At 36.7% G+C, this 16885-nt stretch overlaps 1 protein-coding gene across 1 annotated transcript in view; it reads left to right on the forward strand.

Annotated features, from left to right (window-relative positions):
- LOC122987452 (glutamate receptor ionotropic, kainate 3) overlaps positions 1-16885 on the forward strand; it is a 106271-nt gene that overhangs the window by 51210 nt on the left and 38176 nt on the right. The window contains exons 2-5 of the mRNA XM_044359348.1: positions 9980-10153; positions 10392-10649; positions 10818-10999; positions 13787-13840. Coding sequence (XP_044215283.1) covers positions 9980-10153; positions 10392-10649; positions 10818-10999; positions 13787-13840 — 668 coding nt within the window. The remainder of the gene's footprint in view (positions 1-9979; positions 10154-10391; positions 10650-10817; positions 11000-13786; positions 13841-16885) is intronic.

Here is a 16885-nt window from a genome sequence, read left to right on the forward strand (position 1 = left end):
TAGGGCTGCATGAGTACTAGGAATCATACCAAATAAATAAGAATGCCTCTCAGCTGTGATAGAGCTTGATGGAGATTCAATGTGGACAGTGAGTTAGAGGGAAAAATAACATAATTAAAACAGCCTTTCTCATTATGGACTCAAACATTAGAAGCCTAAATTCAATTTATATGATAATACATTATCTTCTGTGAAAGCCGCACACATTACGACACATTTGTCTAAATGCTGTGACACGTAAAACATTGTCACTGACTAAAGGGTATTTTGGAATTTAAGAGTTTAACTGTTTTCTTATGTAGGTTATATGGATTTCCTTGATATGACTTTGTTAATCGTTTTATTATATTTCTAATATTGCTTCAATACATTTAGTAGCTCAAGGATTCTTGATATTAGGGGGGCTTAAACTTGCATCATCTGTTCCCTCTCACTACTAAATGTTCCTGCTGTTATCAATTGCTGATATGTACTTCTTTAATGATAAGAATATCTTTGCCTGTGGATCCTGTAACACAGTGAAATTTAGTTGAGGATACACCAATTCCCGCTGTGGTTGTAGTCAGTATTACTGTTCAGTTAGAGACACATAACAAAACACATTTATTTAAATGCAGCCTGTCAAAGTGATAAATATAAGCATAGTCTTTCTAGGTAATACATTGCTATGAGGCAGAGTATTTGAGGAAACAATTATTTTCCATATTATTGGTAGTTACAATAGTTAGTTAAATACATCATTAAGACAACAATGAAGTCTGAATAACAAATGGAATAGCTAATTCAAGTCAGCTTAGCAGAGAGCGTGTGTGAGAGACAAGTCACTGAGGCAAGCTTTATCTGCAGTATGTGGCAAGAATAAATAGTGTGCATGCGTATGTGATTGAACCTGCTAGAAATATGTCTCACTGTGAATATATAAAGGGTTTTTTAGTACACCAGGTGGCAAATATTTTACCTGATGTTTATTACTTGATGTTTCAAACAGCAGAAGACGGTCATACCCATCACAGTGCAGTTGTTCTAACACTAATAACTTCAAAAATAATCCTTTATAAGAAACGTTTATATCTGCAGTTTAGTAGCTGTTGGTTTCATGGTTTTTGAAGTGGTGAATTTTGGAATTAAGTTTTTCACACATTGAGAGTACAATCAAATTTAGACCAGATGCCACGTTTGCACACAGGAACTGAAGCTGCCTTGATGATTCAGAATGTTTTTGGCATTTACTTTTTAAAATCAGCTTTACAGCTGAACTGAATGTTCATTCCTTCATATTTGAAGGTTGTGTGATAAAATGGTATTAATGTTCATATCTTTGTTCCACTATCATGTTTTGCCATCAAATTGTAGTAAATACAAAAATAGGTTAAACAATAAAATGTGTGAATACTCAAATATTTCCATGTTAAACTTGACACAAGTGCATTAAATTAGGTATTAAGGATATCATCCAACATAAGTCATAAAATGTCTTGTTTTTATTATTTGAATAAGATAAATAATCAAATTAGTTATTGTAGTGCTGAAAAAGGAAACCTCTCCTGGTGAAGTTGCCAGTATCTGGTACAGAATGATTCAACAATCAATGAATTCAAAGTCCTGGTTATGAATAAGCAACATCTCCTTACTGCCATCATGGTTCATGTTGAAATTATGGCGGATCATTTGTCAGGGCTAATTTGAAAGGCTAATATTCCTATTCTGCTTTGATTAGACCATCAGCCCAGTGATATCATTTGAAATAACCAGTCATAATAATATATTATTTACTATGTTTACCAGGTGTTGGTAGGTTATAAGAGACAGAGTTACACATTCACTAAATATCATGCGCAATAAAGTCAATGAATGATAGTTATCAAGTTAATTATTGATTATAATAATGAAACTGATGTTAATATTTAAATAGTATGATAAACATGCAGTTCATTTTACATGATTAGAGATTACATACTGTTAATTATGTTATGTTAATGACAGATTCATATCAGTATTTGATATATTACACAATCCTAAGATGTATTGTTTCAGTATGTTCCCACTACATGGTGATGTTTGAATGCATCAAACATTTGAACATGATTACAATGCCAGGGAACACAAATTCCTTTGTAACCACAAGCCTGCCAAGTTGCACCGCCATTTTTCTACAGTAGCCCAAAATGGACAAACCAAATACTGGCTCTAGAGAGGGCCTTTCGCATTTTTTACAAGTTTCACGGCCTTCACTTGGAGGGGTGAGAGGTGGTATTCAGTTGGTTGCAATCTGCAAAGTCACTGCGAGATGCAACTAAATCCCACACACATGCATTATCAGTGAACACAAACACTTATGCAACAGCAAATGCCAACAATGACATGGCCCGTGTCATCCTTTAACTATAGTTATGACATTCTTTCGTTTATTTATGTAATGTAATCATTCACATTACCAACAGTAAAGTCAGTAGGGTTTGTAAACTAAATGCGTTGAGCTCTCAAGGAAAACACAGTCTACTAAAATATAAGTACACTTTGTTTGGTCCCAACATCTTTTTTATCTTATGTCTGCAAACATAACCATGACATTGGTAAGACTAAAGATAAAAACATAATAAAGTTATATATTTTACATCTTTTTAAAATCTCAGCAAAAAGTTTTAAATGCTAATTTTGTCAATGTGCTGTTTTTGTCACAATTTGTCTTAAGCAAGGTGATCTCTCACACACACAAGCACAGTCACGCACACAGATAAAAAAAACTTAATATTTTTTCAAACTTCCATAATTACAATTCATTCATCAAACTTGCATGTCCTTTACACCATTAATTTGTACACAACATCATTTGTGGCATTTTGCAATTAACATATGTGAAAACATTAGCATGTCAGCAGATACCTGTCAGTCGCTATTACACTAACAGTATCACACGTTTGGATTAAACACCATCAACAGTAGTAACCCTTAATAATCCCAAAGGTAACACTTTGATCAAGCCAATAAACACAACCTGTTAAAATGAATATGTAGCCAAATGATGCACATAGACAAATCCTTCAGATTAGAAAGTGGTCCGTTGCTATTCTACACCACACCAACATACTGTGTATCACAAAACAGGCCAGAGCAACATAATTTTCTATCAGTAATGTTTATTTCATAGGTTTCTTACATGTTTCTACATGCGTACATCATATGTATTTACTATCATTTTGTTTCTTTAATTGTTGATGTTTTGCAAGATTTTAAAACATAAGTGAGTGAACTATTCACTAGATTCATCTCTTCAATTGTGCTCCTCAACTGCTTATTTTTGATAAGGCTTACAGAGGGATTGGACCATTGGGAGGAAAGGCATGGCATGTCTAAAACATAGACATCTACACTAATGCCTACAGTGTAGACAATTTAGCGTGTTAGATTTACCCGACCTGCATGTGTTTGGACTGCGGGAGGAAACCAGAGCAGTGGGGGGGGGGGACTCAAGCGTGCATGTTGAGAGAAACCAAGGCCAAGATCAAACCCAGAACTTTCTTGCGGTGAGGTTACTTTGCTAACTAATGAGCCAACATGCTGCCCGCCACCATTAATTAACCAGCACCGTTAATTTCCTCTCATGATACTAATCATTGATTAAATGTAACAGATTTACAGGCCTGCATGTTTGCTACGTGTGACACAGTACTGGCTAACTTAAATACTGGTATCATCATTGTATAACAGTTAGTCCCTAGTGTTGTGTTGTTACCCATAATTATGAAGGAACATATTCTTCCCGAAATTGGCTGCATTTCCGAATGTTCATGGTGGTTTGTCTGTGCTTTGTGCCGGTCATTGTTTGCTGCCATCATTGTGAAACTGAGTGCTGTTACATATCCAGGGAGACAGGAAGCTATTCACAGGGAGATTGGGAATCCCACCAGTGAAAAGAAAGTACAAAAGAGCAACACTCAGAAATGCAGTGGGCGAGCACAAATGTATCCAAGAGCATAATGAGCTAGTTTCATTGTTTGGGCTTCTGCATTGGTTCGTCTGGCAGCAAGGAGTTTGTTTTAACAAGCTCAATGTATCATACAATGGAGGGCAATGAAAATAAAATATGTATGAATATACCGCATCTAGCTATCTACTCAATCTATACAATGGATTATGGATTTCTATTGTAAATATATACTGTCGAATTGTTTATCCTCTCATATTTTAACTTGCAGCTATGCAAAGGTACTGTAATCATTTACATGTTCCATTTGTTGTTAATTTCTTCTAAAGCAGGGCCCAATGAAATCAATGGAAATCTTCCAAAATGTGGTGTTACCCAGGCTTAAAAGGACAAGTGAGGCAATGGAATAAAATTCAATGTTGTTGTAAGGAAGGAAGGTCAGACACTTGCTTAGCAGAAAAGAAAAGATCTTTGATCATTGCACAAGGGCAACAGTATCACAGTATTTACCTTAGTAGTAAAAAGTGCAGATACCAAAAATGACCTTCCCTCGCTTTTAAATTATTGGGTATTGCATTTATTTAAGTACACATTTTGTTGGAAAGAAACAACGGGGAAAAAAAACAAAACATCCAGTTAGCTGTTTAAACTAGAAATGATTTTCAGAGATTTTCAAGCTGAAAATCAAAACTTTCTGATTCCTTGAGACTATGGATCTTAATCTGTTATGATTGTGTTGTTGTGTGACTGGTTGTTCTAAGGACAGGGACAAACACATTCTTATAAACCCCACTGTTTACATTACATCACAAACAAGTATGACTTCTCTAGTCTTGGATGTAAGCCAAAACAATTGGATGACAATCTCAGGTATTAAATTCAAAATTCAAAACAACATACACTATATACTGCAGGTCCTTGGATGACTCCATCCTAACTCACAGCAGCTTTCAAGTTCAATAACTCACTGCATGCATCCAGCATTCAAGATAATGAAATAAAAAATGCAAATTTTTTGCAAAATGCAATGTGTTTCTCTAACCACAGAGATTAGTCCACACACGTCTGACAGCAGTTAAAAAATTATAATATCTGATAGGAGTCTACCTTCCCAGTTGGACAATGTATAACTTTATCATATTGTGGGAAAAGTAAGAAACCAAAAAGCAAAAATAGCAAAAACAACCCCCAGCATCCTTCTATTTTAATGTTGCTTTGTTTTGGCAGACTGTCATTCTGTCACTCAGATCATACTCTTTGAAGTCTGTAAATGCACTAAATGTTAAAAATAAGTATTTTCAGTGGAGCCCAGATGATTCCAACCTTACCAGCTAAGCTGGCTTGCAGGCAGTCTGCCACCACATAACAGCAGAGGGTGGGTTTACGCTTGTGCACTTGCCCACGTTGTTTGCGGGTACATAACATGTGGGGCTTTCATGCTACAACATGGATTTTTTCAAGGGCATGTACAGCTGAAATGTGAAACCTCTGATTTTGACTTGGCACCGCATGTCTGTTAGTTCCTTTAGGCCTTGACTTCCCTGCACCCACAGTTTTCTATGTGAGAATAAAATTCAACTTGATTTCCATTTACTCCACAGATTTATAAATACTTCCATTTGTATGCAGGCCAATTAGTTCTTTAATGTTTAATTTATTAATTTAAATAATAACATTTTATCAACTTGTAATCCACTCCTTAGTCATATTTGTCAGGTGAATTGTTTTTAAATGTTTCTGAATTTGTGCTCTTGCTCTAATATTAATATTTAAAACTATAATACAGCCTGTATTCATCTAACATTTTCCTGCTCTCTTTCATACTATATATCCTGTTTTTGTACTTTCTTGATACCTTTGCTTTGTGTAACTAGATGTACAAATCTGGGAAGCTTAACAGATATGTTATAATAGATATGGAGACCCATTATACCACCGCTGGGATACACTTTATCAGCAACAGACGCCTGTCTCAGGCTGTGCTTTATTTATTTTAGTTAATATTGCTGGAGCCTTGAGGTAAAACCAGCAATGCGTATTTGTAATTTAAGCAAGAAATAAGGAGATTATCTTGATACACTGACACTGATTGATAACTGGAATAATCAAGGGTAGCTTGGTTGACTAGCTTTACTTGCAGTTAATTAGTTAATTCTACACTATAATATTATACTGAAGTATAACATTTCAACATTTATAGTATATAGTACCAGTGCTAAAGCAGTTGCTCCTACTACAGTAATACAACATGCTCTATCCTTAGACGCTCAATGTCTGTACATTTTGATGGTTTTACTTTCTGCAGTTAGGAGATTAATGTGAATTCTCCTTCCTCCACACACATCCGTATGTGGCTTTGGAATGGAGCTGATCCACAAAGTCCTCAAAGGACAAATTATGGAAACAGCCGCAATTAGTGGCTGATTTATATATTGTGGTAGGACCTTAGAGACTAATTAAAGGCCTTTGTGTTCTTGTCTATTGGAGACATGCTAATTTGAAGCCTTTTGACTGAGATTCACATGAACAAGTCTGAAATTCATGCATCTCAATTTGTGCCTGCCCACTGCAATAACAGACATTCAGTTTGGTTGCTTAAATGAAAACTTGTAAACATGTTCCATAATATTACAATCCCTACATCAATGAGTAAATTTTGTGCGATGCTAAAAAAGTAGTGGTTATCCCTTATTTGATGGAGTTCAGGGAGCACTTGTACATTAAGCCTTGCTATTGTGCTTATGGCAGATTTCTGAAAAGGGCAAAGCAAATTATCTCCAGGATTTTTCCTCCCAAGGAGCAGGTTTCCCTCTGTTTATTAAATTTGTTAAAGTGCTTCTGCACAATGCACATTTTATCCTCTTAACAGTCAAATTACTATATACTCCAGCAATTACTTAATGTACTCTAATGAGATTTCCCCATGAAATGGAGGGATTCATTTATTTTAATGTGACACATTCCACTGGGAGGTTTATGCATCACATCCCCTCGCAACCCAGGGAGGCTTTGAGTCATAAATAGTAAGATGAATTGAATTGAAGTGAATTGAATAAACTTTATTTCGAACATTAAAAAAAAAAAGAAGATGAGCTCAGCTTCCAGAATTGCCCACAGTAACAGAGGTGTGTGATTCTTTGATCCAAGCACTGGGTGTCTATTCAGGGGGCATCAGCAGGTCACAGGTGCCATTTCCAAGCCTAGCTCTCTGCAACCAGGTATTCTCTAGGATTACTGAAATAATGCTGGGCTGGCAGGCTGTATTTGCCAACTAGACTATGTGTGTGAAAAATCAAAAACACAAATTAAATATAATGAAATAGGCTATTTTGTCCTCTTTAAATCCCACTGGGTCGAAAAGCTTTTGGATTTTTTTTTTGGCCAATTAGAATAGTCAAGTCAGTAAAGTTTAAATAAACAAAAACAAAAGCCTTTTGACTGATTTGTCTGTGCCCTCTACTATGTAATAATGTCATGATATGCATATGGATCCAATTACAGTTTGGATCATGCATTCAGTGGTAAAGTACACCTAATTTACCATATTTAAAACACTTAAAACATTTTTTTCAAGAAAAAGAAGCTCTATACTCCCTTCCATTCATTGTTTGCAAGCCGTATATATTAATATTATATATTCTATACCGGGGAAAATACCAGGGGGAATGGCTGAAGCGTGATCAATAACTGCACTTAATCAAACCAACAAGGGACACTACAGAATATTTGAAAATACATTAGTGTATAATGATGATGCAGGGTGGGAATTATTAGCAGCCAAATACTGTGTAACACCAACAAAAATGGTCATATAATCATTTAATGTTCCTGGCAGAAGTTATGTGTAGAGATATTAGACATCTACTGCGGCGATCTGAGTGTTTAAAACTGTGTCCTCTCAATGCAAAAAAAGCAGGTCTTAAAAGGTCTCTATAGCACACATGAAGTTCAACTTAAGTGCACACATTAGGAACAAATTTTGATGTCAGTGAAGGTTTTTTTTTTTTTTTCCAGAATTGATGAAAGATGGCAGCGACATTTTGCTTTGTTATTTAAATTGGTAATATGATGAGAGTGGAGGTGGAGGAGCCAGTCTCTCCATAAGCTGATGTTCCTACAGGCATCTTTTGAGAAGCTGTCTAAACTGTCTTCTTAAAGGCTTCAGCTGAGCCACAGAGGGACTTTGTTGTCTTATATTTGACAATTCACATAATTTTTGTTACTCTGCCAATTACATATAAATATGGGAACTTAGAATCATTTAATGTTTGATGTAGAGGACGTGACAGTCAAATATCGCCAAAGAAATTAGTCATGACATTGAATATTCTGTGTTCTGTGTTTTTGTACATTAAGGAGACTGCGTGGGTACGTTATAGTGTAACATAATTAATACCAATTGTTTTTTCTTGGTTTTTTTTTTTTTTTTAAGTATGACATACAGCAAAGGTCCCTGGCTGGAGTCGAATCAGACTAAGCAGTAATGTGGCATGTGCAGTAACCATTCACTCCACCAACCCCATGTTATATAAAGTCCTATGAAGATTTTAATATGCATGAAAATCTGTGCAGAGTAAGCACTGGCTTGGTCAGATGTCAAACTTGACTTCATGTATACTTCAATAAATGGGTCAGTGTTCATATGTTTAGAGCTGTAACAACTAGTTGATTAATCAATAAATCAATCCACAGAAAATGAACCGGCAACTATTTTGATAATCGAATAATCTTTTTTTGTCATTTTTCAAGCAAAATGCCCAAAATTTGCTGGTTCCAAGGATTTTATGTTTTACTCTGTCTTCTGTGATGGTGAACTGAGTGGTTTTAGGACTTTTGGTCAGACAACACAAGACATTTGAAGACGTCACCTTGGGCTGTGGAGATTAATAATGGGCATTTTTTTACTATTTTCTGACATCTTATGGACCAAATAACTAATTGATTGATCAAAAAAAAATAATCGGCAAATTAATCAATAATGAAAATAATCTTTAGTTGCAGCCATACATACGGACATGACTCTTTTGGCTGCATTTCCTAAGATAAGGACAATTCAGAGTATGATGTTTTTGTTTGTCACATTTAAAGGGGTACTCCAGAGATTTACAATTGCATTCCCATGAAGTTGTAAAACCTTTATTCTCTAGTATAGTTAAGCCCCCAAAACACTGAACACACTGAATACTACATTTCCCATAGTCCAACTAATGATTTTGTTTGACTCTCCTGCTCATTAAATGCTCATCTCTCTAAAGTCTCCAAACCCAAAGTGAGATAACATCATAAAAGGTTATTTTCTCAAAGCTATAGAAGTTGGATGGTACTGTTCAGTGCCTATTTAAATGACCTAAATTGAATTTAACTTTTTGATTATTTTAGCTTAATTAGCTATATTTGTCCTATAGGTCCAACATATCATGAAAAACCGCATTCATCTGGAAAACTATTGAAGAAGTTTTTGTAGTACATGATGATGGTCTGATACACATCACCACACCACTCAAGTGATGCTCTACTTTGATGTACATACAGACATGTTTTGAGCAGTGGGCCAGCTCATCTAAAAAATGGAAAAATACTTTCCTTTGAAATTTATGTAAAAGAAGAGTGCTGAAGTCCAGTTATCTGCTCCACCAACGTGGTGTTCTGGGGAAATAAAAGGACATCTTAAGAGCTTGAGATATGCTGCTGTCCTGATGGAGCGGACAGACAGTCAGACAGACAGACACACACACACACACACACACACAAACACACAAACACACAAACAGAGTCCTTAAATCCATTATGGCTTTGGACTTCAAAGCTGATATTGGTTTCTTGAGCATTCCCTGAAAATGGAGAGGGTTGCTCCATGTTTGCTGAGCAAATTTAATACCTCGTGTAATGAGCACTGCTCCCCTCACTGCTAGTCTTAAGTGCAAATACCTCTCAATATTTTTCTCCATTTAGTCCTACCTGGAATAGTGTCTGTGTGTTTCTCCTTGTGCTTGTGACTATGTTTGAGACCGATTGTCATGGGCCACGTGTCTCTGTCTCTCTTTTGCTTTTCAGGTGGGATTTTTGAACAAACAGATGGACCTGTTTCACTCGTCAGTGCTGAGGAGCTTGCCTTTAAATTTGCTGTCAATAACATTAACAGAAACAGGACTTTATTGCCAAACACAACATTAACATATGACATACAGAGGATTAATATCTACGACAGCTTTGAGGCATCGAGAAAAGGTGAGTCCCTTGTCTCTGTGTTTATTCAGCGAGTAGAGTGGATGACTGCACGAATATGGTCAGGCAAAAAAACAACAAAACATCAAAGATTAGTTTGATAACCATGATTGATTTTTGGATCTCAAGATAAAGTCTTGCATTTAGTTTAACACACTTTAAATTCTTTGAAATCCTCACTGAACTGACTGAAAAGGTGACACACTTTCTTCTCAAGCTTTCTTTTCTTGCTCTTCTCTAGCTTGCGACCAGCTGTCTTTAGGTGTGGTTGCAATATTTGGGCCCTCACATAGTTCATCGTCTAATGCTGTGCAGTCCATCTGCAACGCATTGGAAGTGCCGCACATCCAGGTGCGGTGGAAACATCATCCTATGGACAACAGGGACACCTTTTATGCCAATTTATACCCGGATTACTCATCACTGAGCTATGCTATCTTGGACCTTGTGCAGTTTCTCAAATGGAAAACAGCTACTGTTGTATACGATGACAGCACAGGTGAACAAACTATTATATTGTTATATAATGTTACTGTATTCCTACAAACACCATGAACATGTGCAAAGAATAATTTAAGAAATCTAAGTCCTAATTGTGTTTAACATCAAAGCTACTTTCTTTGTGATATTGTTAGTCATTAACATTTGTGCTGTTTCTGTTCTTCAGGTCTGATAAGACTACAGGAGCTGATAATGGCCCCATCCAGGTACAACATCAGGCTAAAGATCCGTCAGCTTCCTATCGACACGCAGGACACCAGACCCCTTCTCAAAGAAATGAAGAGAAGTAGGGAGTTCCGCATCATCTTTGACTGCAGCCACCACATGGCTGCACAGATTCTCAAACAGGTGAGTGTGAAGCCCACAGAGTGTGGCATGCAGATCCTCCTGTTGTCAGATCTTAGCTTAGCATGGCCAAACATATGAGAGCATGTGGTCCAGTTCCACACAGCTGTCTCCGACACCAGTTGATTCTTATCAGATTTGTTGTGAATAAAAATATGGAGGCTTTGGCTTGCCAAGAACTTGGTAGCATCTAGGTGGGAGCAGAGCAGCAGCAGAAGGTGTGTCAGTAACAATTAAGCGGCAGTTAAATTTTGGTGTCAGGGAGTAGGCAGATTTCCACTTTATGATGTGTAGATCTTACAATGAATCGTGGGCGTTCACCAATTGATGCATCTGTGCCATTGTGGATTTTTGTTTCCCTCTATCTTTGCAATGGATTGTAGGGCAGCTCATTAACAAAACTGCATATACATATGTTATATGTGGATCTATATTAGTTGAAGAAAATGCATCAAAAGCAATTATTTATATGTCTGCTTGTGACACAGCACCTCACTACTTAATTTTCCGTCAGTTTTTCATTGACATGAATAATTGTCAGTCAACAAAGAACTGTCAGTATGATGCACAAGAGTACAGATTGTGTAGGTGGCCTGATGCTGTATAGATGTCGGGAACAGGCTGGTGGACCCCCCCCCCCCCCCCCCCCCCCCCCCCCCCGTTCAGTTTGCTGTCAGTTTCTGTTAACATGTTTACCAAATGCATCATCTCCTCCCAAGTTATTTAAATAACTCAATCCTCCCAAGTTATTGAGATCTAAAGTGACACATATCTGCTCATGGCCAGTCTGCACATCTCGCGCAAAGAAATCAGTGTCCTCTTGAGAGAAGAAGCGAGAGAAAGTTTTGAAGCGCAAAAATGCTCAAAACATTTCTCTTCCATGAGTAAACTGTAGTGGTGCACAAGGGTAATTGGTTTTGAGTGATGCCAAGAATAACACACCTACTGTGTTTGGTTACAAAATGACCAAAGGTTTAGTGCATCAGCATTATGCAGCTTTGATTCCCTTTTGTGCACCATTGATCAGTTAAAACAGAGCCCTATATGTGCATCACAGAAAGATTATGTTACTCTAATACTCTAATATTGTACTGTATATGAGCTTTTAATTGAAAGGTTTGCTTTGTTATAAAATGCATTATACTCTGTGCAGATTTAATTCATAAAAATGCAGGATTAGATATAACCCCATCACAATCATTCGATATAGATTAGGGCTGCAACTAATGGTAGTGATCATTATCAATCAATCAGCCAATTACTTTTTCAGTTAAGTGATTAATCATTCAGTCTGTAAAATGTCAGGGAATACAGAAAAATGCCCATTGCGTTCCAAGAGTCACACCTGACATATTCTTATTCGACTTATTCGACCAAGACACAAAGATATTCAGTTAATTATCATCAAAATGTAAGAAAACCACTAATAAAAGCAAAAAGTTGTACCTAAAAACAAAAAAAGAATAATGAAATTTTAAGTTCTTTTCTTTTTAAAAAATGACTTAAACCACTTTGTCACTACAGGCAGCAGTGACAAAATTTGTCAGCTACTGAACTAGAGTATCTAAGATGTGCAGACTAATTTACAGCTTTATGAAAAGGTTGCCCCAGTCTAAGACAATGAATGGAAATTGGACACATTTAATTTAAGTGTAATGTGACTTTGATTGGTACTGCAGGTGCATGTGTGAGAAAGTGGATCAGAAGCTACTGTGTTTTTAAAAGACTTTAAATATCACATCTGAAGCATTGTATTATGCCCTTGAAATATTTCTTTTGTCATGCCCTGATTCTGAAAAAAATACATTGAGTCCTATCTTCACTCTGACAAGCTCACCTGCTCTCAACGTACCTCTGTCAGGTTATATTCCCTCTTAGATTGGATGGGAGAAAATTGGAAGCATGTCTGTGGTGTTTTTTAAAAAAAGAAAAAAAAACTCCCTTTGCCCTTTGTTGTCATGTGTTTTTTTAATTTGTGATGTGACCCTGCAGTTGGTGGAAACAGGGATTTCAGGGAGTTTACTAAAATAAGGGGTTGATGAAGAACAGAAATAAAACATAGTTCTGTGCTGACAGAATTATGTTGTATCATACTGTAAATTCATCCAGCAGCAGTGGAGAGATTACTTTAATTAATGAAAAACCCCTACTTACAATACAAAACATGACACAAAGTTTCAATGTCATGCATTTGGCTTGATGTCTATAGACGGAGAAGTGAATTTGCCTCCACATAAGCACAACATCTTATTTACATAACCTTGGCTTTTCTTTTTTTTTTCCACAACAGATGGTACAATTAAATGGGAAGCACAGCCGCCAGGGGAATGCGGGGCCTTTGAATGTAGATTGAGTGAAACAAGTGGCAGTGATGGAGTGTTCGGATATGAGGCAAATATTACAGAGCTCTTTTGATTGAAGGCTCTTTTCTCTGCTAGGATAATGTCCCATGCTCTGAGCCATTGCAAACCATTTAAATGCATAGAAAAAGCATCAAGTACTGTTGCTATTCTATAATTCTTTGGACCGCATATGGTGCAGAAATTCCAACAAGAGATACGGGAGGAACTTGCCCACAAAATGAACAGCATGTTAGTCAGTATGCTCATTAAAGCCTGGCTATTTTTTCTTTACTGATGAAAGTCTTTTCCTGCATCTCTTTAGCATTGTTTGTTCTGACTGTGCTATTGATTATAAAATGCTCTGACATTACAAAATGACTGCTTTCTCTACCCTGTCTCCATCCTTTCACACCTTTCTTTCCCATCCTCTGTCTCTGTATGCTTCCAGGCCCAGACCATGGGGATGATGACAGAGTATTACCACTATATCTTCACCACTCTGGTAATGTACCATGCTTGTTAATGCAAATAGAGTCTCGTTTGTTCTCATCTCCCCACTGCTTTAGTTTTTGATGAATAGTGGCTAATTGCCAATGGGGTTTGGATCCAGTCCATAATATCAATTTTGTTTGACAAGCCGGAAGCATAATGGAGTCTTCAGTGTGCTGTGGTAAACACTCTTCTTTATAGTAAAGTCAACAGGAGGCTTTGAGGTGGCAGTATAAAAAAGACAGCATAAGATTCAAAACTAAATGTGACTTCCAATTTTTAAAACGACTAAAATTGGTCTTCTGTGAGCTTTTAGAGGAAAAATAATTAAATTAAATGCCATATATTTTTAAAGCAGAAGTCATCAAAATGTGAACAAAATGGTAGCACTCCACCAGGAAAATTGAACACATGAAAATTCAAAACCTACTCCCAATTACTCCCAAATTTATTGACAGGGCTTTTAACAGAGTACACAGACTAGAGAACAGCCAAGTCTAAGTTGCTGAGTTCAGACAAAGGTTTGTTTACACAAATAAAAACAGGAATAAAACAGGGCTATATTTTAAATTATGATTTCAGCAATGAAGTGAGAAACAATGTTTACTTTTCATCTACATGTCAGTCTCCTAAATTACAAAATATATGTGTATATGCCTGTAATTTATAAGCTCAAAAAATACGTCATCATTCTCCGTTGGCCCATTTAAAGCATATGTGTGATATTATTCTACATTTTTCTTACAGTCACCAATTCACATGAAAAGACTGATCTGCTTATCTGCTAACAGTATGCTGCATTGTACATATACATGTGTGTAGCCAAAGCCTGATATAGCTTATTCCTCTGTGCCATAGACTTCCAAAGTGAGGCACATCGTTGCACTGGTTGTTCCATTATAATGATACACATGGGTTTATCATAACGTGGCTTATTTTAAGTGGATCCCACATACATCATCCTGCTACTGTAAATACTTTCTAGCACACCAAATTGGTGGCTGAAAATATTCTGCAACAAATGTACTATTTTCATTTTGCATAATTTTTTAGACCTTTTTAAAACATAAATATATGGATGGACTCGGGGCTGAGTGCCAAAGAAAAGCTGGGGAAGTTGTATTGTGAGACAAACTAACACATTTAACATCTTTTGGTGTTTCCATGAGGTTTGTTGACAATAAAAGATGTAGAATATGAGAAACATTATCCTTTAAAATCATAAATGATTCAGATTTGAACATGATTTTTTAAGCATCAGATGAGTTTAATGTAACTTGGGTATGTTACCGTTTCATTCCCATCTTGAGCATTTTAAGTTCTCGTTCTTATAAAATGATCTCGTCTGACTAATACAAGCAGACCCAGCAGGGAGCCGCTGCTGCTCTTCAACTGAGATGCTCGCTATCTGGTGACAAACAGACTGAATGGAAATGAATACCAGCATGTTCTATGCTGTTCCTTTCACTCTCTGTTATTGTCTCTGTTTCTGCCTCTCTCATGCACACACACTCTCTGTCTCTATGGACTTGGCCAGTCTGGGGTGATAATGCGATATGACATAGAGGCCCAGGCACGATGTGTGTCATCTTTCACGCTCGACAGCGTGGCAATGACATTGTTCTGCCATGCATCATGTTTCTGTAGCATGTCTATCGCTTTAATAGGGAAATCCAAACCTCCTTTTTATTGCCAGTGTATTGGTTTATGTTTTTCAGTTTACCAGTTTCCAAGCAGACGGAACTGGAAAATATTTACTTAAGGATAAACTTTTATTTGATGTAATTCTTCTGCAACAACAGTATTTCTCACAAAGGCGGGCTATCCCTATGGAATCAGTATGTTATTTATTGTGTGGTATCTATCTAAAGCTGCAATACACTTTCATATTGATAGACACACCATTAAGAAGATTGTACCTGGCCTCTTGATTTGATCCAAATATGATGAATACTTGCATAGTATACATGGCAATAGAATTTCCTCTCGATAGTTTTCACTGATGTCTGTGTTTCATCTTCTGAGGTGAGGGGAATGCCGACTTATTAGAGCGTGAAAAGGCAACAGCAGAGTGGTATGGGGTAATAACTTCCTTGTCCTTTGAAATGAGTCTGTCATAGCTCCTGCCTTGCCATCCTACATTGCTATCTCTAAAAACCTAAAGCTGAAAACTTTATGTTTGCCACCTCCATCACACTTCTGTACACACTCAGAGAGAGAGAGAGCGAGAGAGATGCAGCATGCTCTTCGGGTAAAGATTTCAGTGTAATGCTGTTGTAGGATTATGTTGATTTTGTGTTATATGTGTACTTACAAGGCAGCACTGCAAAAAGTGAACTTATAATTGGAACAAGTTACTTTTCTGACATCCCAAAATGCTCCAACAGAAATGAGGAAGTCACAGAAGATGAATTGTATTTCTACAAACAATTATGTCCCAGTTAGTTTGTATTCTTAGCTTCAAAGCCAAGAAACTTGTAACCTGATCTACTTTACAGAGCATTTCTGAATGTCATATAGAACAATGGTGATTTACTTTGATCTCTGCTCATAAAAGAGAGTACTGTACTGCAGTGAGAAAGAAAAAAAAAAAAAAAAGGAGAAATATTTCAGTGACTGGCGGCGACCGTTTTTAGTAAGTGTCTTACATGCTCTCATTCCCCCAGCGCTAAACCCACAGGGTGCTAATGAAATATCTATGTTCATCCAAATGTCTTTTCCAAGCCCCCTGGCCCATTCCGACACGACATGTGTCAACATGTGACTTCACACTTCAGCTACAATGGCTGCCCCAGAAATTACAGCGGCTTAAATTGAATTGCTTTTTGCTTAGATGTTGCCAAGGGAATGCAAGTGATGAATTATTAATATGATCCAACAGAACTGGTGTTTTTTTTCTTGTTTTTTTTTAATTTTTTTTGAGCTATAAACAAAAATTTGAATCTTCCCAAAATAAGACAATTGCACCTATAAAGATTCTTTTACATTAAGATAATTAAGAAGGACAAAATATATCTTAAGCTTTTGTTTGTGCATTATAATTTACAATTCCTCATTA

The sequence above is a fragment of the Thunnus albacares genome, chromosome 8, assembly GCF_914725855.1.
Source record: "Thunnus albacares chromosome 8, fThuAlb1.1, whole genome shotgun sequence".
In the NCBI taxonomy this organism is placed as follows: Eukaryota; Metazoa; Chordata; class Actinopteri; order Scombriformes; family Scombridae; genus Thunnus; species Thunnus albacares.